The sequence below is a fragment of the Gymnoscopelus microlampas genome, assembly GCF_963454915.1.
Source record: "Gymnoscopelus microlampas genome assembly, chromosome: 12".
NCBI lineage: Eukaryota > Metazoa > Chordata > Actinopteri > Myctophiformes > Myctophidae > Gymnoscopelus > Gymnoscopelus microlampas.
Genome location: NC_139949.1, coordinates 28,529,550 through 28,557,454, shown reverse-complemented (window position 1 = coordinate 28,557,454; position 27,905 = coordinate 28,529,550). Strand labels below are relative to the sequence as shown.

General features: G+C 40.0%; 2 protein-coding genes across 6 annotated transcripts; both read right to left on the bottom strand.

The window, feature by feature from the left end:
* Positions 1–5,802: 5,802 nt before the first annotated feature.
* On the bottom strand, positions 5,803–21,260 carry trpv1 (transient receptor potential cation channel, subfamily V, member 1). Of its 5 annotated transcripts, none has more exons than XM_084075243.1 (17): positions 18,457–19,905; positions 17,523–17,629; positions 16,433–16,678; positions 16,020–16,177; positions 15,771–15,923; positions 14,213–14,350; positions 12,732–13,030; positions 12,297–12,476; positions 11,712–11,864; positions 10,993–11,088; positions 10,798–10,868; positions 10,285–10,450; positions 10,078–10,144; positions 9,255–9,613; positions 8,828–8,949; positions 7,665–7,777; positions 5,803–7,513 (listed from the first exon to the last, which is right to left on the bottom strand). In XM_084075243.1, the coding sequence occupies exons 3-17, from the start codon at positions 16,651–16,653 to the stop codon at positions 7,401–7,403; spliced, it is 2,409 nt and encodes an 802-aa protein (XP_083931369.1). In that variant the 5' UTR covers positions 16,654–16,678; positions 17,523–17,629; positions 18,457–19,905; the 3' UTR covers positions 5,803–7,400. The 5 variants fall into 5 exon arrangements, with proteins under 5 accessions (XP_083931369.1, XP_083931370.1, XP_083931372.1 ...); XM_084075244.1 differs by having other exon boundaries at positions 18,462–19,905; XM_084075246.1 differs by lacking the exons at positions 17,523–17,629; positions 18,457–19,905 and adding an exon at positions 21,240–21,260.
* Positions 20,053–27,653, bottom strand: shpk (sedoheptulokinase). Its single transcript, XM_084075248.1, has 7 exons — positions 27,351–27,653; positions 26,951–27,092; positions 25,354–25,528; positions 23,102–23,254; positions 21,966–22,141; positions 21,441–21,641; positions 20,053–21,316 (listed from the first exon to the last, which is right to left on the bottom strand). The coding sequence occupies exons 1-7, from the start codon at positions 27,480–27,482 to the stop codon at positions 20,922–20,924; spliced, it is 1,374 nt and encodes a 457-aa protein (XP_083931374.1). The 5' UTR covers positions 27,483–27,653; the 3' UTR covers positions 20,053–20,921.
* Between the last annotated feature and the right edge of the window lie 252 nt (positions 27,654–27,905).

Here is a 27,905-nt window from a genome sequence, read left to right as displayed (position 1 = left end):
ACTGCGTCTCAACCCATTGAGCTAACAGTTGGATGACAAATATAGCCTTCCTGGTGGTTTTAACTTGTTTTTCTAGAAGTTAATCTGCAAAGGAAAGCATCACAGTAAAGACACCAGTGGGATTTGAACTCATGGCCTCTGGATCATGTATACTGCGTCTCAACCCATTGAGCTAACAGATGGCTGACAAGTACAGCCTTCCTGGTACTTTTCAGTCGATCTTCTGGAAGCCAGTCTGCAAAGGAAAGACATCAATGGGATTTGAACTCATGGCCTCTGGATCATGTATACTGCGTCTCAACCCATTGAGCTAACAGTTGGATGACAAATATAGCCTTCCTGGTAGTTTTCAGTTGATCTTCTGGAAGCCAGTCTGCAAAGGAAAGAATCATAGGAAAGGCATCAATGGAATTTGAACTCATGGCTTCTGGATCATGAATACTGCGTCTCAACCCATTGAGCTAACAGATGGCTGACAAGTACAGCCTTCCTGGTGCTTTGACTTGAACAACAAACAAGACAAATAACTTTAAAAAAAATGTGTTACAGCATAAATATAAATCTTTTTCATGGGGGGCCCTGACGCTACATCTTTTCACATTGGGGTCCACTGCCCAAATACATGTCAATTTGGGGGGTTGACAACAAAACGTTTCAGAACCACAGATTCCAAGGAAACAGCTGTAGGTGAATGGATAGAGTCACTGACTAGTGAGCCGCAGGTAATAGGTTCAAGCCTCAGCTACAGCAGCAAGTCAGGATGTCAAATCAAATAGGTATTATTAGGAGTGAAATGGTTGTGTTTCTTCACCCCAACTGCACATGACAGCAGTTTTATATCAGTTTACATGTACGTTATTTTCAGTGATGAAGACAAACCGCACAGACGTTCACTGTACTTTAGTACATTTTGTAAACTTATGACTCTGAGTAGAGTATAGCCTGACTTAAACAAACAAATAACAACTTAGTATAGTCAGATTATTTTTTACACAACTTACATTTTGTAATCAAACTACCGAAACGAAAGTCCAGAGCTCGATGAATTTTAGGGACCAAAAAAAAAGTCACTACAAAGTACTACCAATCAACTCTAAATTGCCTGAAACGTACTCCTAAGAGGTTTTTGGCTGGACGATTTTGCCCTCCACACTTAGTGATTTTTTTCTGATTTAACTTTCGTTTCGGTAGGGACCAACTTTCGTTTCGGTAGTGACCCAATGGTGAATTTACTAAGTCCAGAGCTCGATGAATGTTAGGGACCAAAACAAATGTCACTACAAAGTACTACCAATCAACTCTAAATTGCCTGAAACATACTCCTAACAGGTTTTCGGGGGGACGATTTTGGCCTCCACACTTAGTGATTTTTTCGGATTTAACTTTCGTTTCGGTAGGGACCAACTTTCGTTTCGGTAGTGACCCAATGGTGAATTTACTAAGTCCAGAGCTCGATGAATGTTAGGGACTCCTAACAGGTTTTTGGGGGAACAATTTTTTTTTCGTTTCGGTAGTGACACAATGGTGTCACTACCGAAACGGAAAAAAATGTACTAAGTCCAGAGCTCGATGAATGTTAGGGACCAAAAAAAAAGTCACTACCAATCAACTTTAAATTGCCTGAAACGTACTCCTAACAGGTTTTTGGGGGAACATTTTTTTTTTCGTTTCGGTAGTGTTACTACCGAAACGGAAAAAAAATTACTAAGTCCAGAGCTCGATGAATGTTAGGGACCAAAAAAAAATGACTAAAAAAAAAAAAGTCACTACCAATCAACTTTAAATTGCCTGAAACGTACTCCTAACAGGTTTTTGGGGGAACAATTTTTTGTTGGCACTGGGTGCAAAAAATTGGGTTACAAAATCGTGGGATAAAAATTAAAAAAAGAATATATACTATAATATTTATACTTAACCTTTTAACCACTTGAATCCCTAGTATCACTATTCTGGGGGAACATTCATCAAAAATAGCAGATCTACAAGGCTACAAGCTCGTAACGTTGTGAGCTTGTAGATCTGCTATTTTTCGCGAAGATCTACAACATGTACACTCACACATGTGTCTCCCTCGACTTCATTTTAGTCCCTCAAAAGGAAACATTAAAGACTGAGGGTTTAACCCTAAAAAGACTGTTCATTTTATCAGGCTCGAAGCCTTTCTTGGGATACTAGGCTTTCTTTATTATTCTTCCGCCGCTTTTGGCAGTTCTGGCCTAACCGGTCACTTTTTATGAAATTCGGCAGTATGGTAGAGGCTATGCCAAACGGCGAAGACCCGAAACTCACAACCATCGGCCAAAGGGTGGCGCTGTAGCACTCAATTGAAATATGCCAACTTTGAACAGGTACAACTCATGCCCTGTTTGACCTACAGCCATGAGACTTCGATGCTCACATGCGTCTCCTCGTGCCCTTGACTTTTGACCTCTGACCTTTAGATCTCCCACCATTTCGAATTCTATGAAAAGCAGTAAAAAGCAGTTAAAGTCCATAGCTTTCTGGGATCTTTGAGCAATCTGCACGAAACTGTCTACACATGAACTTTGGACCAATGCCGACAAGCGTGAGCAAGCGGATTTTCCATAAGTGAAAACGTTAAGCTTTTATAAGCCAATGAATATTGCAGTTTTATGAAAATTATTCATCTGCCCCTAACACATACATGCAGACTCACATTTGTTTGACACTTTGCAATATTGTAGAGGGTCATTCCAAGTATCACTGAAACCAATCTTACTCCAATTGGTCAAAGGGTGGCGCTATAGCAATTTTTTGAAAATGCAAACTTTAAACAGGCAAAAGTCGTTTGGCCGACAGCCGTTAAACCTGCTTACACATGTGCCTTGACTCATGAGGAACACATGTATCACTTTTACCAGTAAGCTCCGCCCTTAGATTGTCTGCAATTTTGAGCAGTTTGAAAAACATTTAAATCCGGGATTCTTTCTGAGCAATTTGCGTGAAAGTGTGTCATGTGTGTGAACTCCCTTTTCACTAGTTCAGGTCTGTTGGCCCAATAGCTTGATCGCTTAATCATCTGCCTTGAAACCACAGGGTTGCCGGTTCGAATCCCACCTCATGTAGACTTCATTATAATTGCATTGCACACAACATGACTGTATCAATGAATGTTTGTGCAATTGTTAAAGATAATGAGAAATGCATACTTGAAAGTAGTTATTTTCAATGTATGACGTACTTCATTCGCCCTTTTGTTTTGTTTTGTTGGATTCTCCTTTCTCACTGTCTGATGCTGTGGATTCAATAGCTCGACCAGTAGAGTGTGAGCCTCATGTGCTGAAGGTCCCTGGTTCAAATCCCACTCATTACAGTTTACATTTAAATTGCATTGTACAAAACATGACCCTGTTAATTCAGACATGTGCAACTTTTAAACAATAACATGAAATGCTTTTTTGAGACTAGATACTTTTTATGTACAACATACTTTCTTGTGAAAATAGCCAATCTACAATCTCACAACTTTTCAGATAGCAACACATTGTCAGCTTGTAGATCAACTATTTTCACTAGTTTCCATTCCAAGAACACAAAACAAAACTTTATTGCTAAATATTTGTCAACCAGTAATCTAGAGTAGTTAGCAAAACAGAGGCTTGGTTCATAACGGACTGAAAAACCTATAGATATCAACAGACACCATCAGGGAGGCCATATTTCTAGCTCAATAAGAAGAGAGGCAGCCTGTGAATCCATAGGTCACTGGTTTGATCCCTGCCCCCAACAATGCATTGAGGTGATCATCATTTGGAATTCTTACTTTGTTACAAACATACTCCTGGTAGCCTGTCTGTCTGCCTCTCTTTCTGTCTGTCTGCTTCTCTCTCACTCTGTCACTGTCTGTCTGTCTGTCTGTCTGTCTGTCTGTCTGCCTCTCTCTCTGTGTGTGTCTGTCTGTCTGTCTGTCTGTCTGTCTGTCTGTCTCTCTCTCACTCTGTCACTGTCTGTCTGTCTGTCTGCCTCTCTCTCACTCTGTCACTGTCTGTCTGTCTGTCTGTCTGTCTGTCTCACTGCCTCTCTCTCACTCTGTCACTGTCTGTCTGTCTGTCTGTCTGTCTGTCTGTCTGTCTGTCTGTCTGTCTGTCTGCCTCTCTCTCACTCTGTCACTCTCTGTCTGTCTGTCTGTCTGTCTGTCTGTCTGTCTGCCTCTCTCTCACACTGTCTGTCTGTCTGTCTGTCTGTCTGTCTGTCTCTGTCTCATACTGTCTGTCTGTCTGTCTGTCTGTCTGTCTATCTGTCTGTCTGTCTGTCTCCCTCTCTCTCACACTGTCTGTCTGTCTGTCTGTCTGTCTGTCTGTCTGTCTCTGTCTCTCTCTCTCTGTCTCTGTCTCTCTCTCTCTGTCTCTCTTTCTTTCTCTCTCTCTCTCTCTCTGCCCTATTCTCGAAACCGCTTATTGCTGCTTGCAGCTATATTTTCCCTTATTTTCTCCCCTTGTATATTTAAAATCCTTATTCCACATTTGTCATATTTTCTTTTGTGAGTTTTTTTTTTAGATAACATATTTTTAATACCTTTAAAAAAAATCTGCTAAGTCTTTAACTTGTCACTTTAGAGATGTGCAGATAGTCAGATCAACCTGTAAATAAGTGAAGCAGAAGACACTGGTATGGAACTCCTGGTTTACTGGGATGGGGTTCAATTCCCTGCGGTGTCTGCTGATTGCAGGTTAAAAGTGTATTTATACTGTAAGTGTAGTTTAATTTAAAGGTTAAAAGTGTATTTATATCGATGCATAATACTATGGTACTGACTAACCACTACTTAGTCAGCGCCAGAGTATTAATGTTTTTTTTTTTCAGTTCCAGGAATTAGTCATGCCCCGAGTATTATACTTTTTTTTCCAGTTCCAGGAATTAGCCATGCCCAGAGTATGTAATAGTTTTGTTTGAAACCATCACATACTCGGGGCATGACTAATTCCTGGAACTGAAAAAAAATTATAATACTCGGGGCATGACTAATTCCAGGAACTGAAATAACATTTCTTTAACATTTCTTTTTACTTAGTATGCTCTTTTTTTCCCTATACACCTAGCCTCTTTGCCAAAAATAGCCGATTTACAAGTTCTCAACACCTCGCAGTGCGAAACGTTGAGAGCTTGTAGATCTGCTATTTTCGGCTAATGTTCCCCTCAGATAAGGAATTCTAGGGTTCAAGTGGTTAATGTAAAAAAACTAAATCCCATCACACAAAGATTTGGCGGACCCCTATAGTAGCTCTGAGGACCCCTAGGGGTCCCGGACCCCCTGTTGAAGACCCCTGCGATAGCCTATTATATGCGCCATGCATCATCCAACCAATATGTCTGAGTCTGTGCTCAGGAATGTGTCAAAAACAAAAAAAAATCTCCATGAATTCAAGGCTTCATGGAGTGTGTAATTGATAGAAAATAAGTATTTTTTTGGGTGAACTATTCTTTTAAGTGTCTTGTTCAGGGACACTTTGACACATTGCTGAGGCCTGGGTTGGAACCTGGGATTTATGGCTTGCCAGGCAGGCTCTCTAACCATTCAGCTATGCCACATAGCTGTATTTAAAAAAAGACTGTAATATATTATCAAACATCTAACAAGAAAATTAACTATAGTGTTAACAGAGTGACAATGACATATCACATGAGTCATTGTGAAACAATTATGATTCATGGTCACACTCTATTTCGGTAATATCATTAAATTGATTATATCTTATTGTATTTATTTCATTTTAGTTGAATGCAGGGTCATTACAATGAGTCCATATACAAAAAAATCACACCCTGTGTGAAGGTAGCGGCGCCTTTGATACATTTTGTCATCGATATATGTTTATAATGTGTTTATAGCCACGTGTCATGTGAAGCTTGACCAATCACTTTGTTGACGGGTCTGACCAATCAGAACATTGACGGGTCTGACCAATCAGAACGTTGACGGTGAACACGGACAAAGTCAGGTATAGAGCAGGATCCGAGCGGCTAGCGCCGCTAAAAATAGAATTAACTGTGGAAAAACTTGAAGTACAAGGCACTGGATTAAGTAAGCTTGGCTGTTAGCCTGGTCCCTACCAGGCTAACTTCACAGCTAAATTTCCATGGTAACTAAGGTACTGTGGGATTGCGTACATTTTCTTTCGTGAAATCGAGTCATGGATAAATTATCCAGGGTGCTCTGGCTAAACTAACCTGGCAAGATAATTCAGCTTTCATGAAACCGATTCATCGCTAATCCTGGCTAAATTAAGCCAGGATAGGTGTTAAATCCTAGCCTGGTAAACCCTCCCTCCGGAAATCTAATTTCCACAAATGGAAATTAGATTTCCGGAGGGAGGGTTTACCAGGCTAGTTAAATCCAGGCTTAACCCCTAATTCTGCTTTTGTGAAATAGGCCCCTGGATGGAAACCAGTGTTGATTTAGTCGACTAAAACTATGCCGAAAAATGTTCGTCGACTACCTTTTTTCACTGAAGAAAAAGATTAAATAAATATATTGACAATTTTGTGAACAAATAAAAACTACACTAAAATGTTAGTAAGGGACTAGTGGAAAAGAGATCCAGTAGAACTAAAAGACAAGTAATTTTATGTTTGGTTGCACTCGAGTGTTGCGCTCTGAAAATAGCAGATCTACAAGCTCACAATGCGTCGCGATGTGTCACCTTGTGGGCTTGTAGATCGGCTATTTTCAGCATTCAACCAAGTGTAAAATCAGCCATTACGACGCCATCAAGGCACCGCCAAAATACATTTTGGTCGACTAAATCAACTGTAGATTCAGCCAACATAAAATCTTATGATATTTAGTCGACTAAAACTAGACAAAAACTAAAACATTTCAGATGACTAAAATATGACAAAAACGAAATGGAATTGTATTCAAAAGACAAAAGAAAGTATTTATGACTAAAACGAAATCAAAATTTGTTGTCAAAATCAACACTGATGGAAACATTGATATTGTTATAATAAGCTTTACTGAAGAATGTTCCCTAATCACAAATCTAAAGGAAGTATTATGTATAAGTGTGTTGCTAAAAAGGCCTCCACTTGATTTCAAAAGCCTTGGAATGAACACCCCCAAGTGCATTGACGTGATTATACTGGCATTTAAACAGCCCAGATATCACTATAAGGAACACTTGTTGCAGTGTGTCAGCAGTAATACAGTAAATACAGTACAGTAATTTCCTCACCACCGATAACCTGATATGGCGGTATTAAAGTAGGTCTCATCTGGGACATAATGAAGAATGCCAGAACAGTCACAGTGGCACATCCTGTAATTTTCGATGGAAGCTGAACATTAAAAAAAAAACATCTATTTGGTTGAATGCATCACGCCTTCAGGTCAGCCAAGGTGAGAGGAAATTAAACAGTGCACACTCTCTGCAGTCTCTTTAGACTGGAGTGATGGGCAGAGGGCTCATCTCTGTGGGCTGTTGTGTTTGTTGGCGATGCCTTTGCTGAGTGTAGCGGCTGGCCTCCCTGAAGAAGCCTCTCCAGCTCCTCCCTGTGGACAAAGTAACGAGAAATGAATTGGCGTCTGCACAGCATGAAACAGTCAAATGCCTATGACAATCTCAGGAGAAAAACACTGAAGCTCAAGTTCTGTGTACATAGTTATGTGATTCTGACTTTGAGTACATATTTTCCAGCTGTACCTCTGCTTGCAGGGTTGTGTGAGGGAGACGGGGAGGCCCTATCACGGTCCCCTGGATCCTCATTGATTATGCCCAGGTTTATGTTCCATATGTTCCAGTTGACTTCCTCCACTCTGAGACACAAGAGGACACATGCACCAATTATAGTGTGCCGTGCAACACATCAGTCAGCTATCAGAGAAGGAGACAGATTACTGAGGAACATGGCACACTGCACATCAGCCCATCCAGTTCTACTCTGATATAGCAGCATCTGAATTGTTCACATTGAGTAAATCATGCATTTTCGAAAACCCTTTGTTTCTGGTTCATTGTTATTAGAGTCTAAACCCCTTTTGTTACACTACTAGTTTATTATTATTAGTTCAGAGTTCAATCGACATGGACTGAACGTATTTGTACATGTTAGAAATTGCCTGGGTAGGCTAGAGAAATGCAACATGATATAGTTTCTCCATATAGAATATCACGCAGATCGAATGGATGGAAAGCAATCAATGTCAAATTCAAAATATTGGTGATAAGATGGTATTTCTTACACAATTTATAACTTGACATACAGAATATCCAGTGGTCTTTACTCAATAAACCTCTCTGTTCATCAACCATGATATAGTTTCCATCAGTTTGACCTTTTTTAAGAAAAAGATTCAGAAATCTTGACCTGTCAGCAACAACCTCCGAAGACAGACCTACAGTAGCTGACACAGAAACAGATACTGTAGGTGCTGCATCCTAGCCAGCTGGATGGAAAAGGTGCAGTGCAGGTACAATTCAACAAGACATTTACTGGCAAAATATCCAACCATGTTTGTCGACTTCATCAAGTGTATGGATGTTGGCGAAAGGGCCTTTCTGTGTGGAGTTTGCATATACTGCCTCCCCCTGGTTGGAACTGGTTGGAATAACGTGTTCCTTCCACGCACTACGTCCTACCGGGGAAACTCCCCCCTATCAGGTGATAAGAAGTGGCCTGCGCTCTCCTCATGCATTGAAGGAAGCATGAGCTAAGTTCAGGGCTCTCCCCAGGCTGGGAGAGTAGCGCCCAGGATTACAGTTTAGGCAATTGGCACTGGGTGAAAAAATGGGTTACAAAAATTGTGGGATAAAAAAATGCCTGCCACCATTCTCATCTGCACTGAATAAGTTGTAACTACACAAACCTGAAGCACCATCGACGATCCTCTCCAGCTATGGCACTGAGATCCTTCTCCACCCCAGAGCGAAGCCTCTTTCTCAGACAGCGAGGCAGCCCCTTCTCCAGGTCCAGGATGGTGATGGCCCTCTGAAGCACACATGAACACGCACATTATAGTTAAAACCTTGCCTGCTCTTTCCACCAAAACAAGGTCATTTCTTTGTCTTGCACGTTTTCTTAGGAGGCAGGTACAGCATAATTTCTGCAATTACACATTTTCACAATCAATAGCAATAATGACGGTAACTATAATGATCAAAAATATTGAAGTGTTACTTCGGTGAAACCCCAGCCTACACCCTCTCACTGGTGTTTGTTTAGCAGAAAGAAACGGAAGTATGCAGGAATTACAACACAGTCATTTCTTGTCAACCCTCTGGGGTCTGCATCACCTGTAGCTTCCAGATGCCGGTGCTCTCGGTGGTGATTTGCTCCACGGTGCGGCTCATGAGGGCGATGAGCATGTTCAGCAGGAGGATGTAGGTGAGGATGATATAGGAGATGAGGAGGACGTAGAACACCTCCTTGTACTCGTACCCCTCCGTGAACTCCAGGTCACCCATGCCTATGGTGAACTTGAAGAGCTCCAGGGTGGTGTAGGAGATGTTCCTGTACGTGGGTTTCAGACACCCCTCCGTCTCCTCAGGGGGTAGTGGTCCATAAAGGCTTCTGCCGTTGCCGCTGTTGTTGGTCCCGGGAGGAACGGTGCTGCCATTTGTCCCGCGAGGGTCTATGAGCAGGGTCACCACCGCTGTGATGTCAAATGAGGACAGTTATGAGAACGGTGGCAGACATCATCCATGCATACTGTATATGTGTATGCATACTGTACACTGGCTACAGTCATTTTCAGAGCTAGCACTGTATCTCTGACTGCAGGAAGAATGAATATCATCAGCACAGGTTCTGAAACATGAGTCTCTACTCTGACTCGTTTTGTCTTACCCGTGTGCCAGAATAGAACATTTTAAAAGATTGATTCTTAGATGCTTTAGGCTATTTTGGAAACAGAATTGATGTATGATAGAAAACAATGCTATGAATTACAGCTTCTAAAATGATATAGTACCATTTTGTCCTTTAAATATATAGTAAGCTCAATGATATTTCATAGTGACTCTTATGTTCATGCCTGCAACCAATTTGTGAGACATTTCAGATGGTGGATATCTCATTTCGAAGTGAATACAGAGAAGACATGCAATTATGCAATACCTGCTGAGAATCCAAACAGGAACACGATGTAGACAAAGAGAAAACGCAGTATATCACTAAGGATCATCTACGAAAGGAAAACAAAGAAGACAATATTAGATGCACTTGAGCCCAATTTATACAGATTTTCAAAGTATTTGAAATTGCTATTTAGCATAATATCCCAGCTGTAGTGAGGGGTGTGTGTGATGTGATGTGATCATGCACCTTCTGTATCATAACACTGTAGATTCCCATGTGTTCATTGCCTCTTGAGAAGTGCAGCAAGTTGATCCAGCTCAGAGCGAGACACAGCACCAGAAAGCCAAGGTATTCCTGCCTCCCACAGCAGTACAGCACAGCAGAGACTAGAAATAAGAGTGCCTGCACAAAACTAAAGCAGAGTAGATATAACAATGATCCCCCTGAGATCTTGAAACACTGTATGCAAAACACAAACAGCTTATAAACACAGCTGCACTGCCAGCAACATAATGCATAATGAGCAGGGCATGACATAAGGTTTGCTTTCACACACATGCACGCACAAAGTGTTCTCTGATGTGATGATCAAAGATGCTACGTTGGGCTTTTTAATGTAGTTTGTGTTCAAGCAGACAAATATTACACATGTACTCTAATCATCTGATGTGCTATCATATATTTCTTCCAGTGATGCTTTCAAAGCAGAGAGTGCAGGGATAAACTTGGTCATACAGTACAATCAGCTTGGTAACTTACAAAAGAATCTCACTATAACCGTCAATCAGCAGTGTCTGTAGCTTTGGACGTTTCCTCCTCATGTCTATTATCTGGGGATTAGACAAAAAGACTGCTCACATCTTTGTGCCATTTCTGAGAGCTTGTGATGCCGTCATAATAAAAAGGATAACAAAATAACATAACATAACAAAACACTTAAACACACCCACATACCCCTCTGATGAAGAAATAGCAGGATCCCAGTGCCATCAGCAGTTGACCTGAGAGATAAAGGTAGCCATCTGTGGTGTGCACAATGGAGAACGGTGGCTGAGGACCAGACAACAATGATCAGTGTGAGCCTATTTATTTATGGAAATGATTAGATTTTTTCATTTTATTTATCAAATACTTTTGAAAAATGTTGGAATTGTTTTGAACCGATGAAAAGCTGTGATTTTCTGTTTAAATCTTTTGGAAAAAAAATATATATATGTAGGAAACAGGCTTTAAAAAAAAAATGTACCCTATTTACCCAAATATGGGTCCCGACCCACTGTTTGGGAAACAGTGCTATATTATATCCCTTTAGCTCTTTTCCACTACAAGAAGGAGGTCCAGGAGGTGGTACTAACCCAGAGTTTTGGGAACCCAGAACTTATACTGTACTTTCAAAATTGTTCAAAAATAGCCAATCAACTAGCTCACATGTGAGCTTGCTATTTTAGCTTCTTTCATGACTTTCCTCCCTTTCAGGGGTCGTTGTGGTTATAATGGAGAAATGTAATGAAAACAACATCACAGAACCTCACGAAAGTTTCAGGTTATGGAAGGGTTACCATTCGTAGTTGAAAAGAGCCTTTTGAAAGAGCATTATGGAAAACAGGCCAAACCAATGTTCCTTTAGTGAACTGGCAATAATCACTCACAGAGACTCATGCTGTCTGGCTCACCTTGTCCTTCTTGTTATAGGCGACGATGGTGAACACGGACAGGTACAGGACATAGACCAGGAAGTTGAAGAAAAAGATGCGACCTGCGAAATTCTTCCACTTCTCCTCCAGCAGTCTGCTCAGAGGCTCAAGCTGGAGCATCTGGTGACGGTTCTGAAAGGACATTTGTTGTGTTTCAGACCAAAATAAGAACACTGAGACGCAGCAGTGGGTCCTCGATGGGATTACAATTATTACTGTGAGCAATTTTTTAAAATATATATAAATGATTATGTTTTTTATTACATATGTTATTATTAACCTTCACTTTCATTACTGAAGTTGAAAGGTCAAAATGTTATCTTAGTCCTCAAAATCTGGTAGAAAGTCATGTTAGCCAATCAATGAATAATTAGAACTACATTTGCAAGTGTATTTTATGTATTTTGAGAATATTTCATGGTTTATTTTGAAACATTTGTTTTGGGTGTATTATTTAAAATTTGTAACAAGATACAGTACATTTAGATGTATGTTTACCCATCTCTGCACATCATAAATTACAATATGGTATGGTAGGTGACTGAATGTAATGATGTGACTTACAGGAATGCCACTGCCATAGACCAGTATGTCCAAGACAGAGTTGCTGTCCTGGTAAGAGTCCAGAGAGGCCAGGTCATAAAGGGAAGAGTGGACAGGCCCATAAGCCCACTCAGTAAATTTACGAGACAAGTGTTTGGTGTGACTCTCTTTGAACTCCCGTTGCAGAATATGCCCGAAAATCTGTTAAGGACAGACAAATAGCGATTAGAGAATAGGAACGACAACAAAGTTGGCCAAGACTGAAAACCTTGCATGAAGGAGATATACTTTGAAATAACAGAATATTGCTGTGTTAACAGGGCCTGCAGGTGAAACCATATCATAAGACCATACAGCGTTGTGAGCTTTTAGATCTGCTATTTTCGGCATGTGACACCCTTGTATGACAAAGTAGAAATCAGGCTTTACTCGTATGAACTCGTGGTCATTATTTACCCCAATCTTGCCTGTCTTAGCAGCCAACTTGAGAGGTATTAGTCCCTGGTTGTTCTCGCTGTCCTCCAGCCGCCACTTGGGATGGAGTCTTGCGGTGAAGGTGAGGATATGGTCGTACATGGTAGTGATGAAGGCAGTGTTCTCTGTGCTGTTGTCGGCCACAACCACTAGGGCATGCAGCACCATGTTTCCCTGAGAGTCCCTCTCCCGAACATCTGCTCTCTGGTGCTCATTTTCCAACAGGAAATCTACCACCGATTGCTGGTTGGTGCATGCTGCCAGCGACAGAGGCAGCTCCCCTGTAGTTGGAAATCAGTACGCTTGTCTCTTATCAGCGTTTTGAATTACATTTCTGATCCAGATCAGTGGTTTTCAAAGTGGGGTCTGCGGACCCTCTAGGGGTCCTTGACGGGGTAGTTTAATTTCACTATAATGGACTGTTGGACTTTTCACAGCAGACATTCTGACAGGGAAACCCAGCCGAAAGTAATAACATTAATTCTGGTTGTGTTTTCATTCATTTTGTTTCTGTGTGCAAGCATGAAGTTAGCAGTACAGGAGCTATCCATGCTGGCACAAACAGTGACAACTAAACACATTCATAAGTAATGTTACAAAATCTATGCTGTGGTCTATTCAATTCACATGAAATTATTACAATACAAAAGTATTTATGAGTGTCGACTACTCTAACAATATTTCAATATCACCACTACACCGCCACACTGAATGTATTTCTTATGAACATTCCGATAAGTCACATCATTACATTTCTTATGAACAAGACATGCTCAGATGTAATTTCTCATTTTATTTGCGAGAACGCTAAAGTGTTTCGGCCGCAGCCTTCCTCAGAGCAGATTAAAAAGGCTTTTTAAAATAATCTCTAAAATAGTCAAAGTGGCAAAAGAGTTTAGGGATAAGGGGTAAGGCGACACGCAAGATAGGGCCCTCCGCCTATTTTCCATTAAGTCAATGATTTCACTTATTTATGCACAAGTAATGGCTCAAGATTTCTTTTACAGACTACTTCCATGGCATTTTGGTATTTTATTGGGACAGATAGAGAGAGGGACACTCTGCAACATTGGTCCTCAGTCAGCAACTGACCCAGGGATGTTAATGTTGGAGGGTAGGCTCTGTGTATAACTGTAGCCCTGGGTTTTAAGAAGGTGGTATACTAATTTCCTGCTCCGGTTCCGTTTCCCATAGCTTTTTTTTTCCATAGCATTGGCTTGGCAGCAGATTTGAACTGGGAAAATACACATTTATGATTGATCACACATTCCAATGTGTTTCCGGTTCAAATCTGCTGCTCAGCCAATCAAACAAAGCTGTGAGAAAATTAACCTGGATAAGAAACGGATATTCCACTTTCTGGAAACCCGCGACTATGTACAGAGCCTATTGACTGGGCTACCCCGGCAGCTATGGTGCTTTTAGCAGCGTCATTCAATGGTCAGAGAAAGCAAACCACTCACCAAAGTAAAAGCTGGGGCCATCTTGTGGCTGGAAGAATTTCCCACAGGCTTTAGCATGTACATCAGCTCCTTTCTTGACCAATAGCTCAACATAATATTGACTCCTCCTCTCGATGGCAATATGGAGAGCTGTTTGACCTGGTGGATTCACACATCAATACATGAGTCATTCCACAATTGGAGGACATTTACTGTCTGTGCCCCCCTGAAATGTCAAATAATCCATGCACAAAATACTAAATCATGCACTTATAAATATATATATATATGACAAAATGTAAACATAGTTGTAGAAAACATCTTCCAAAATATTCCAAAAATATCACAGAGGTCCCTAGCACCCCCCTAAAATACAATTTTCCTCTTGTACTACCTTCTTGATGACCAACCTGTATGTCAAATATAACACAATTTTAAAATATATTTAAAACATATATATTTTTGTATTCATTTGTTGACATGTATTTTGTAATCATTAATGTATTTTAAATAATAGTAATTATGCACTGAAATTGTGTAGGAAGAGAAATAATCATGAGTCACATATTAACAACACAATGTCTCAATAACACAGCCCCAAATGTCCTACTGAGAAATTGAAGGAATAGCCTGAACATTTACTATAAACATGCCACAAGAAAGAAACCATCATGACACCTGAAGTGAGTGTTTATCCCTTAAGTTTATCTATAGGACTTTAAAGGGACGGAGTACTAGTCTAACTGCTCCTGTTCAGCAGGTTGGTGCCTTGCATGGTTTCCTCTGCCATCGGTATATGGATGTGTGTGCATGGGTGAAGGTGAAATACATAAAAGAAATCTTTGGAGAAAGGCGCTCTACAAATGCAGTCCATTTAATGTATTTGAGAAAATGTTTGAAATACTGAAATTAGTTAAATAAAATGCATGATTATTGAAAAGGTGGGCAAAATAGATATCAGAGGTTGCTTAAATTAATATAAGTCAAATCTTTTTTTCAAGATATTTTTTGGGCCTTTATTGATAGGTACAGTAGACTGACATGAAATGGGGAGAGAGATGGGGAGTGACACGCAGCAAAAGTCGAAAAAGGATCGGGAGTCGAACCCACGACGCGCTGTTAGGTGGCATTAGCAGCCTAGGTGCCCAGAAGGCTACGCCAGCCGTCCGGGCCTATAAGTCAAATCTTACCTAAAATTTTAAGTGTTCAATGTCAATGTCATTTTCTTTACTGAAATGGCAAAGAATTGTATTTAAACTATTTAAAATATACTTATTTCAGGTTCCTGAGTTTTCGTAACAGGGTTATGCCAAGCATAGCACACAGTGAATAAAATAGCTCATAAAAAGCGTTTGCTTTGTCTCTCACATACTTTATTTGTAGTAGGATAGTTTTGAGATTGTGAACAGTGTTATAATTGAATGTAAAAAAGTTAAATAAAAATAAATAAAAACCAAGATCATGCTCATAGCATTTCAGAAGGTATCTGAGGCTATGGAGTTGTGAGACAGGGACAGACTGAAAGAAAGACTAGCAGAAGACAATGAGAGAGTGCTACAAATCTTGAAAGCCAGTTTACCTTTATAGTAGCTGTCTGTGCATGCAGCATTCACAAACTCTTTGATGTCTCCCATTCTCTCAGAAATCTCCAGGAGAAATTCCACCACTTTGTTTTCCCCATCTCTCAGATTCAGAAGAGCCTTCTGCAGAGCATTTTTACCATGGGATTGATCTGAGGACATAACCAAAGGACAAATTGTTATGACAATCTGATGACCGAGAGCAGCTGTTGAAGTTGAACTACGACAATGTAGACAGTGTGCCTCACACTCTGAGTTGGTGAGTTTCTTCATGTTCTGGTGCAGGTACTGATGAAGGCCGTCGAGCTTCATGACATCTCCACTACCTGCTGCTTCAAACAGCCTTCTGATGTCAAATCTCTTGCGGTCTCTCTCCTCTTTATTTTCCTCCAAACCTCGGATTTCTCTACAAATAAAAATTAATGTAATGCAGCTTTTGGTTCAACAGGGATTGTTTAAAAACGATGTGTGTATCCCAAGAGGGCAACAATATGGTTCTGACTTTTTGCAGCATATCATTGCTAATACAAGCAAGTCCTCAGGTTCAGCTGTGTCCTCTGTATGTATCAGCACTGTTGCTAGGTAATCTCTGCCTGTTGGCTCATAATAAGAGAATACAATGCCCTTAAGAGTGTATTACTTGTCACATTGACTGTCTCACTTGTCAAAGTTGAGATTGAACTTTATCTTGGGCTTGGCTCCTTCTATTTCCTCCTGGTATTCTGTGTCCATGGGGGCTCTGGGTGGATCAGAGCTGCCCATACCTAGTGCAGATACCAGAAGGTCCTTCTTCGTTTCTTTACCCCGTCTTCTCTCCTCATCTGTGCGGTCGTCTGTCTCCAGAGAGAACACAGGAGCCCCGGGGCTCTGTGGCCTGCTCATTCTGACCTAGTACGCCACACAGCCTCTAAAGGATGTAGGAGACACGGGTTCAAGTATAAAACAAGCTTTGTACTTACTACTTCCACATACACATGACTCATGAGTAACACACGGCTAACTTCAATTCCTCATTTATTTATTTCTTTGAACATGAATAGAGACTCTGCCTTTAAGTGTACTGGCACATTCAGACATGTGATGCTTCATCCAAGATGACTAACAAAGGAGTTTATTTAGCAGAAGTATTCTATCAATGAAGTAAACACCACATTGCTGTGGAAACATTTTTTCTTCAGAATAAACAGAGAATTCTCAGTATGGCTGCCTCCAGAATGAACATTTATGAGAAACAACCTTTCTAAAAAATGGTCATTCTGGAGAATTCTGAGAATTCTTCGTTGTCAGACAAATATATCTTTTACATCCTTCAATAAGTTGTACTGAAAACAAATAAAATAAAAAACAAATCTATTAAATCTATTATAAGCCGATTATAGAAATCTCTTAGGGAATGTAATCTTTTTTCTTGTTCTCCTTTTTCAGCTAAGAAAACGGGGAAGGGGTGACTCAGAGTGAAACTCTGAAGGATTTGATTTTGCAGAAGAGGAATATGATGGCACAGCAAAAATAATTCTACCATGCTATATAAAGTATTTGTTTGGAAAACATGGAGTTGGTTAGAAAAAACTGATCAAGTGTATGAATACATGCAACAAAAAAAAGCCCCTTTGTTGAAAAGGAGTGTGTGCAACTGTGCATAATGACCATAATGATGATGTCATTCTGTCCTGGTGCATTATACAGTATACATGGTTTTAACGACACCTTCGATAACATCCCTGACAAAATTACGAAGTATTTTTACTTACACGGTATAAATCTGTACAAGCAATGCTGGTCCTAAATGGTCCAAAATTCAATGTGATGTGGTTGTCTTGGAAAGAGCCTCTGTGTGTGAATCGTAGTATGGCAGATGCTGTGGATGCAAGGGCAGTGTAATTCCGTTGTCTGGGATGCTCAGAGGTTGTAATGGTGATGAGATTATGGGGGAGGCATGAGAGCCAGATAGAGTGACCATCTCCTGAGAGCATCAGAGCACATTACCGGACGTCTCAGAGCATAAAAGGCTCTGTGACCAATGATGTATTGACTATCTTTGGTCAGGCTGAGACAGCAACAAAGGCTGTACGACTATAACGGAAGGCGTAAACAAAGACACACAACATGCTATACATGTATATATACTTCCGGTCTCTACTTTTAATTATCAACTGAGTCCAGAGCAAATGCGCTGTAATGCAGAATCTAGCATAACACATCCTTTTGTCCTACCCTTTCCCCTATTTCCATGCACAGAATAAAATGTGAAACAGCAAGGAGCATTTTAGTCTAAAAACCTAGTTATACAGGAATCACCCCCCTCTTCAATCAAAGACTCAGGGGTATAGTAAAGAAACCCCCTGCCCTGTACGCATTAATTGTGTCTTGGCCCCTTGCACATTATGCACCAACAGACAGGCCTGCACTTTACAAAATTAAAAATGCAAATGTTCAAAAGAATAGCACTGAAAGATACTTGGTGCCCTGAATTCTCAGTTCCTTTATTCTCCGCTACAGTGCCTCTGCAAAGACTTGAAACCTTACAAAATAGTCGGTAACTTATATTCACATGAATCATAAAATCAAGTCATATTTCTCTACAACTAAGTCAAGTCAATTTTATTCATAAAGTGTCAGATCACAACAAAAAAGTCAGGTCAAGACCATATTCTTTAAGTAAGTAAATCAAAAGTAACTACTTACTGTACCGCTTTGAACACTACAGTCAAAGGTTTTCCTGTCTCTCCTTTTCGTATCAGAAATATTCTGCAGAGCTTCCTGTGTGCTTTGCCTCTCTCTTCATGGTTTTCTATAATGAGCTCTCAGCTCGTGCTGCATCTGTGTTCCTGTGACTGAGTATGCAGTCTCAAAGCGTCTGCCTGTGATAACTGGCTGATAAGTATTCATGGTACTGGTTGATATCAGCTGCAGAGAATATGCTTCTGCTTTCATTTTCAGTATTAATGAAAGTGTACAAAGGATCGAGAATGCACTATATAAATATTTACTCTACTCAACTTAAGAATTAATTCCTTACAAAATGTACAAGATTAAGATAATAAATGAACAAAATAATGCAATTAAATGTAACAATATAATTCATTTTTATATTTATGACCTACATACTGTGATAGACATAGTGTTAATAACTCATTTATTCCAAAGAACCAAGTCTGTCATATTCATTACGTATAATCATTTACAGTAATTTTCAATTATTGAACTTGTCTTATTTTATGACCACCGTGTTGATTTTCTGTTAATTTGCTATTTTCAAGTACTGTACTTATGGGTGGAATTTAGCATTTTCTTTTTGGTGAGTGGTCATTAAGCTAACATTAAACTTTCCTCTTACTTTCATTAGCTGAACTTTTTCATTTCTGTCCATCTTGTTGATTTCCTTTCATTTAGATATTAGATATTTTGGTATCAGTTGCTTTAATCAAAAGGTTCAACTTTGTTGAATTTCTTAAAACAGTTCCTGATTTATTTCACACTTGCTGTTTTGAATATTGTGAAGGCTTGTTATGTTGAATCAGTGGTTTCATTTTCAGATTTGGCCATTTAGCTTTTACCTCATTTAGCCATATTAAGCCATTGAACAGTTTTTTATTATATTCATTCATAAATACATGAAAGAAAACATGAAAGAACAGTTGGTTCCTTCCTTTTCTTTATGTAAAGCGACTTCGGGTACTTAGAAAAGATATATAAATCCGAGCTATTATTATTATTATTATTAAAGAGCTGCAGATTATATTGTTGTTTAAACAAATGATTTATTTTGTTTGTTAGTTAAATATCTTAATGTTGAATGTGAACTTGATTATGAGCCAAGCAACCAACAACGGGAGACCTACAACGTTACATAATGGAGCCTGCCGTTAGCAACTTGAGGATCTTAGTTAGACCTCTATTAGTGTACTAAAGGCAAGGCCCTTGGCTTGCAGAGTGCTGTGGTTGAACTGGTCTAATGTACAGTACAGGTTACAGTATAGACACTACCTGACACCAGCACAAATACAACTATGACATAGACATGACATTGACAAACTATTGTCATGGACTCTATGGGCTGTGAGCATATTCTCAGAAGTAAAGGCTTATTTATACTTTGTTAACCCACCATGTTGTCATAAATATAAATAAATTAGCCACAATAAACTAATCAGCATGTAAACAATAACATGGAATCTACAAATGAAATGAAAGAGTGGGAGAAATTAAACTACTTGAAGATTGCAGACAGCAAATTCCTGAGTCTTCATTTCACTCTGAGTGTAAAAAATGGACCCGATCAATAGTTTTTATTTTAATTGGGAGATTTTGCTTGAGAGACAGGAAACCGAGGGCAGAGAGGGGAGACATGAAGAGAGTCAGGTCCTTGCGACTGGCTGCACCACCTGGCACCCCAACCCAATCCATTTTTACACTCTCAGCATTAAATGTACACTTATGATTTTACTGTGAACATTACAGGACATGAATCAAACAGGACTGATGCCTGGATAAAAAGGCACTAGCCAGATTAGGTTTGGAGGAATTTCAGTGATGGCCTATTATTCCACGATACATACAAAGGTCAGTATACCTTATCACACTACCCTAATTAATAAATTAAACTGTAAATATAATATTAATTATATAACATATTATAAACATTTCAGATAATATAATTGGAATGTTGAAATTATTGTCATTTGCAAAATGCAGTATTGATTTTGGTGAGTTTTCTTTTTCTTTTTTCATGCAACCAAAACATATATTCTCCTCATTTATATCGTTGCTGTCGGGGCGGGAACCTTGTACCTCCATATTTCGAATTTGTATGTTTTTTAAATATAAATGAATGCTACCATACTTTTCCATACTACAGTGTCACACAAAAGTAGCAAACATTGCCGATCTACAAGCTCACAACACATCGCATCGCAAGCTTGTAGATCTGCTATTTTTTAACAAATGTTAAAGTGAAAGTAATTTGGTGGTTAAATGTTTTTCTTAAATAAATATTTAACCAATGAAGTATTAACAAGAGCTTGTGTTGTGACTAAATAATAATGACTTTGGATCCATTGAAACACAGGTTCATTTTTTACATTTTCTAAAATGGAACTGTTTTGAACATACAAGGTTTTCCATCCGACAGCAACGATATATATTGTTGTTCAAACTCTGTCACAAAACACCATGGCCACGCCTGCAGCAGAGTCCACATTTTCACTGTACTCCACATGCTGAGGAAACACTCTCTCCACCTCCTGTCTCAGCACCTCATTGCGACAAAGGGCACTCCCACTTCCTATGATCCTCTTCACCCCCGCCTCCTGCAGGAGGGCAATGGGCATCATGGAGGCGATGTTGTCCAGGATGCCGTGGCACACCGCCCTGGTGACGTGGCCCAGAGACAGATTGGAGGTGGAGATGTTGACCACCTCACCTAGCCTGAGTGGGTTGTGTCTCTCTCCGAGGAGGGTGGGGCTTACCTTCATATCGGTGTTTTCTTGGCTCAGAGCGCAGCAGATCAGCTTCTCGTACAGACTTGAATCACTGATCTCCACTCCTTTGCGAAATAAAGCAGAACAGTGTACATATACATGTGGGTATATAAAGACAGAGATCAAATGTTTGTGTTCTCTCATATTTTCAGAACATTAAGCGTACATATATAGGTGAGAATGTCGTACCAAGCTCGTTCATCCATGCGCCAAGCATCCCCACTAAAGTGGCCATCACGTTTCCTCCATTGAGTGACGCTGCCACAGCCAAGTATGAGCCATCAAAGTAGGGGAAGTGAGAGATAGAAGACATAGGCTGAGGAACATCTGGGGGTTTGAAACCAGCTGGCATTGCATAGGTCAGCTGCGCTGAGGTGCTTATGTTGAGAACTAGGAAATTACAAGAGGGATAAAAAAGTATTACGAATTGCTGAGGAAGTTCTTATGATCGAAGCGTCTAAGAAACAGCAATAAACGCTGAGAAGCAGTGTGCAGATTCTTTTGGATTGTCAACCTGCCATTTATCCAGCATCTGGACACTGAATAGGATGTGCATGAATCTCTGTTTGCTATACAAAATTATTAGACCTATCTAAAGTATTTATGCACAAAAACAACAAAACTGACAACCACAGACTCTGAGAAGTGTAGACAATAAAATCCTCAGAGTTCATTTAACTCTACCTACACTCTCAGAGTGTAATATATTTTCACCTGCATCTGTGTGAGCAGTCATGCAGGAGTACACAGAGCACTGGAAGTCTCCCAGGGCTGCCCCCACTGGTGTGTGTGCAGGGATGCCATGCCATTCCGTGCACGTCTCTCCAGCCAAGCAACCGGATGCCACACACTGAGGGAGCAGGTGCAAAGGGAAGCCAGCGTCCTTCAAACTAAAGCATGCACACACACACACACACAGATGCTTTTAGTTGACGTGCAGCACACAAACACAGTAAGTATACAAGTTAGTGTGAATATGATGTAGTTTAGTACACACAAAAGTAGTTTAGTACAGAACATACATGAACATGCACAAATAATAATGCTGTTTACAGATAAATGTAAACAGCATGTGGTACAGTAAGACATAAGACATTAAAAGAATAACCCCAAAAAGTTCTGGGGACTTGTTTCCATTGTGATCCTATGTAATTCAATTCATCAACATAGCATACAATTGTACACAATAATACATGTCATCAACAAATACAAACATTATATGTACAAAGGAGATGGGAAATACCATTTACCTCCCCTTCTGGTCTCCTGATAAATGTTTTTTTCAGGACAGTTTTGAAAGAAACCAGTGTTTCACATGACAACCTGGCGTCCCTATTTTGGGCAGGTCAATATGGTTCAATTATGGTCAAAATAGTATAGTAAAACTATCAATTATCAATATCAATTACTATAATTATTTTCATAGTGGTTATTCTATCAATTACTTTTTTTTTAATTAATGGAGGAGCCTGTTTTTTGATTATTTAATAAACAATATATACTGTAGCAATGAATTAACATGAAATATAATTCTAATAGACTTTGTTTTAATAATTGACTAAACCAATTAATATGATTAACTTAAGCCCTATCTTATACTTGGTGTTTATTTATTTGTTTTAGCTAAAATCGATTCGTTTTTATAATCTATTAAATCGATTAACTGCATTCCACCCCTACATTAGGCCTATTCAGTAGGTGAATATTTTGAAAATAGCAGATCAATAGCAGAGAAGTTCACAACGTGTCACAATGTGACGCGTTGTGAGCTTGTAGATCAACCATTTTCATGCAACACCATCATATGACGGAGTAAAAAATTAAAGCTTAAGTGTTTAACCAATGCTTACATGTCCACATTCCACTGGCTAGTGGCGGTGTTGAAGTATCCCCAGCTGGCTGCATTCTGGGCGGTCATCACACATGTCTCCAGACCACAAAGCATGGACACCACATAATCCTGGATAGTCCCTGCTACCGTGAAGTCTGCAAGGAATTCTGGTCTGTGTTTAGAGAACACATTTTTTTATTTTAAAAAATGGATTGAAACTGGTTACAGATCATTGTCTACCAGTGAATCCCCCCCCCCCAAAAAAAAAGTAAAATACACACGCACGCACGCACGCACGCACGCAGGCGTGCACACACACACACACACACACACACACACACACACACACACACACACACACACACACACACACACACACACACACACAATTCAATTCAATTCAATTCAATTCAAAGGGCTTTATTGGCATGAGAAAACATACGTTTACATTGCCAAAGCAAAAAGCACAATACAACAATACAGCAATACAATCAAAACAAAAAATGTACATTTGAAAGTCAGAATCTTCAATAGATCAATTTCTATGTACCAAGATCACTGGGTGCAGGTATAGTGCAGGAATATACACAATGATTAGTCTTTAGGGTGGTTGTGTTCCGTTCGATATCCTTCTCCTATCACAGCAACTCACGAATCTTGCTGCTGTGTTTGCACACTGTTGTACTTCGCCCAGCAGATATGGGAGTTTTTTGTCATTGGTCATGTTTTCAAAATCTCTGTGTGTGGTTGTAATCTGTGGGAAGTATGTGTCTCTGATGTCTTGGTACAATGGACAGACGGTTAGGAAGTGTAGCTCGGTTTCCACTTCCTTTTGTGTGCAGTGGGTGCATAGTCTGTCTTCTCTCGGGATACAGGTCTGCCTGTGACGACCTTTCTCGATCGCAAGACTGTGCTCACTGAGTCTGTACCTAGTTAAGATTTTTCTTTGTTTTGGGTCGGTCACGGTGCTCAGGTATTCTGCCACTGCGTATTCTCTGTTTAGGGCCAGATAGCATTCTAGTTTACTCTGCTTTTGTGTTGCTTCTTTCCAATGTGTCAGGTAGTTTTCCTTTTGCTGTTTAATAATTTTGTTTGGTCCGATGGGTTTTCTATCTCATGGCTCTGTTTGTGTTTGTGCCCGGAGTTCCATGGCCAGCTGGCTGAGGGGGCATCTCTCTAGAGTTTCGCTGTGTGTGAGTGCTTTGTTATGGAGTGCATCTAGGTTGCTTTCTTTTAGGTGGTTGTAGAACTTAAGTGCTCTCTTTTTTATTTTGATTATGAGTGGGTATCGTCCTAGTTCTGCCCTGCATGCATTATTTGGTGTTTTTCGCTGGGTACGGAGAATGGATTTGCAGAATTCTGTGTGTAGGGTCTCGGTTTGGTGTTTATCCCATTTTTCAAGGTCATGGTTTGCTAATGGTCCCCAGATCTCACAACCATAGAGGGAAATTGGTTCTATCACAGAGTCCAGTATTTTAAGCCAGGTTTTAATTGGGATGTCTATTTTGATGTTTCTTTTGATAGCATAGAATGCCCTTCTTGCCTTGTCTCTCAGGTCCTTTACAGCTTGGTTGTAGTTCCCTGTGCTGCTGATGTTTAGGCCAAGGTAGGTATAGTTTTTTGTTTGTTCTAGTGGGATCGTATTTAGGAAAAATTTATGGTTTTGGCGGCTGGATCTTTTTTGAAATATCATGATTTTAGTTTTAGTTAGGTTCACTGTCAGGGCCCATGTCTGCGAGAATTTGTGTAGGAGATCAAGTTGCTGCTGTAGTCCTTCCTTGGTTGGAGACAGCAGCACACACACACACACACACACACACACACACACACACACACCTGTGTTGGTCAGCTGCAGGAAAATTGGGGTGAATGGGGGGTCAAACAAGGGATGGAAAGGGTCTCAGTCAGTACAGTGCACTACATCTAATATTATTAAGTATTAAATAAAGGCGGTTGTGGATTAGAAGGTAGAGTGGCCGAAGGTTCCTGGTTCAATTACAAGACTCTTCCTGGCTTCATGTTGTCTCCTTGAGCAAGAAACTGAAACTCTAACAGTTTGCGATGATGAGAGTGGTTCCTTGCATGGTTGCCTCCAGCGTTGGGTGTGTGAAGGGGTGAGTGCAATGCTCATTGTAAATCGCTTTGGATAAAGGTGCTAAATAAATGCAGGCCATTTAGTATTAAAATGTAACAATTTCAACTGACTGAGTTACCTTTGTCAGTTTTATATATGACCAGAAACTGTAATGGGGTGAAAAGGAGTAGACTGACCTGTGTTTCATGTACCAGAAGATAGTGGCACAGCCAAACCCAGTGGCCACACTGAGGTGTGAGCGTGGCTTTGGAAGAGAAGACAGGAAGTCACTGCTGCAGCGCCCATCCTGCCAGGTGATCAGCTGACTGGAGTCTTTGGCTGTGAAGAAATTTCCATTGGACCGGTCACAACCTAGAAAGATAAAGATGATTATTACACTGTTGTAAAATTCTGAGTGTTAATTTAACTCTGAGAGTGTGCAAATGGAAGTAAACCCCAATTGCCAGGGACGTGCACAGATAGACTCTAGGTGGTGCTAGAGCTCCTGCCCTTTGCCCTCTTGACCAGAAGTGCCCTTTTGAAAAAACAGCAGGGGTCTTCAACAGGGGGTCCGGGACCCCTAGGGGGTCCTCAGAGTTACTACAGGGGGTCCGCCAAATCTTTATGTGATATGATTTTTCTTTTTACCATAACCACTCGAAACCTATAGCATCCCTTTTCTGAGGAGAACTTTAGTAGATCGGCTATTTTTGGCAAAGAAGTATAGGTGTAGAGGGAAAAAAGAGCAGACCAAGTAAACAAAAAAAAGTATAATTTACTTGAGCACCTGCCCCTCAAAATGTCTGTGCACGCCACTGCCAATTGCCTTTTTTCACTTAGATCAAGGGACATCCATCCATATCGCATATTCCTATGATGAGAGCATGCTTTCATCAGTGAGATTTGAGGAAAAAACAAAATGATACTGTAGTGAATTGCTTAATTTAATGCATAATATGGGTCAATAACCATGTAGAATTATGTAAAAGAATGTGAGTTTGACGATTGATTGATTGATGTACTTAGTAAGACATGAGAACAGTACATGACAGTACATGGAAGTACAAATTCACAAAACAAGGTCTACTAAACTGAAAAGCTCATTAAGCACTAAGCTTGTTTAAGATGAGATCCCCATGCACACAAATCATGATGACATATAAGAGACAGACAGATATACACGCTACTATACAGAATGTCATACAATCAGTTTACAGGTTACTGGTATGAAAAGTGAGTACAAAAGAAGAAAGAGAGGGGGCTGGGTAGGTTAGGACTTGGACAGGGGCCATTTTTGAATTTCAGCCTCCTGAAGGTGTATCTTTAGGGCAGTTTTGAAAGTGAGTAGGGTTTTACACTCCTTTACTCCTTTTGGTAGGGCATTCCACATTTTTGATGAATAGCATGAGAACGAGTTCATTCCCTTTGTTGAGCCAAATCTGGGTTGAACATGATTTGTGGAGCTGCCTCTGGTGTTATGATCATGGACTTCATTAACATTTTGGAAGTATTTTGACAAATACAGGGGGATCCCAATGTTGTGGTGTATCTTGAAGACCAGGCCCATAGCAAGTTGCTGTACTCTGTGTATTGTAACACACACACACACACACACACGCACGCACGCACGCACGCACGCATACACAAACATCAACCAGACAAAAACATCGTGTGCAATCCTGTAGACAACCAACAGGGGGCAGTAACACTAAGTACCACACACACTGACAGAAAAAGCACAGCAGCACAGCATCAGAGAGCCAGTCAGAGAACATAACATTATGGCATTCTTACCACTCTTTGCTTTCCAAAACAAAACACCATGCATTTGTCCAGACACTCCGATTCCGATGACATTCTGGCGTGTGTCTCTCGGCAAAAAAGCGATGCATTCGTTCAGGGTTCTTATTATTTGGCCAGTATCCTGCTCTTTAGCCTGTATGAGAGAAAAACACATGATGCATTGGTCACAACGATGTAACACTTGTTAGACGTGGCTATGTCTAACAAGTCCATAGGTCGAAAAAAAAATACACAAAATAAAATACACAATGAAATGTATTTATTTAATTGTATTTTGTTTTAATTTATATTATCATTTCGTTTTTTATTTATTTCATTGTGGTATTTAAAAAAATAAAATTGGACCTATGGACTAGCAGACGTGGTGGTGGTGGTGGTGGTGCATGCTTACCTGCAATAAGTCGACGATATCAGACTTTGTTGGCAAGGAGTGCTGCGTAACTACAGATTTAGAGCCATGCTCTATTAAAACAACTTTTATAGAAGTGGTTCCTATATCTACGCCCAACACATATTTTGACATTGTTATGTCTTCCTGTTTTGTACATTGGACACTTGATTAAAAGGTCAGTCCCAAGTTCCCAACTTGCATACGGACAACGGCACTGTTTTACGTTTAACAAATATGCAATATTATATATTAAAACTATATTATAAAAGCTATACTGTGATGTGTGCTTGGTCGTCATTCATAGCAGAAAACAGGCATAAAGCGGATACATTTTATTTTTAACGTCTCCTTTTAACGTGACGTAAAGATGACGTTTGTACGTCCATTAATGTTTTTTTTGTGTTACGACCAGCGTTGCCATGTCCGCTTATGCAATTATAAGCGACTTTGGGCTTCTGGTTGCGTTTTTTGGGTCTTGTTTCTAAAGTGTAGTTGCTTATTTTGCGCTTGTTTCCTTATGTTGTTTAAACCAGTGGTTCTCAAACATTTTCATGT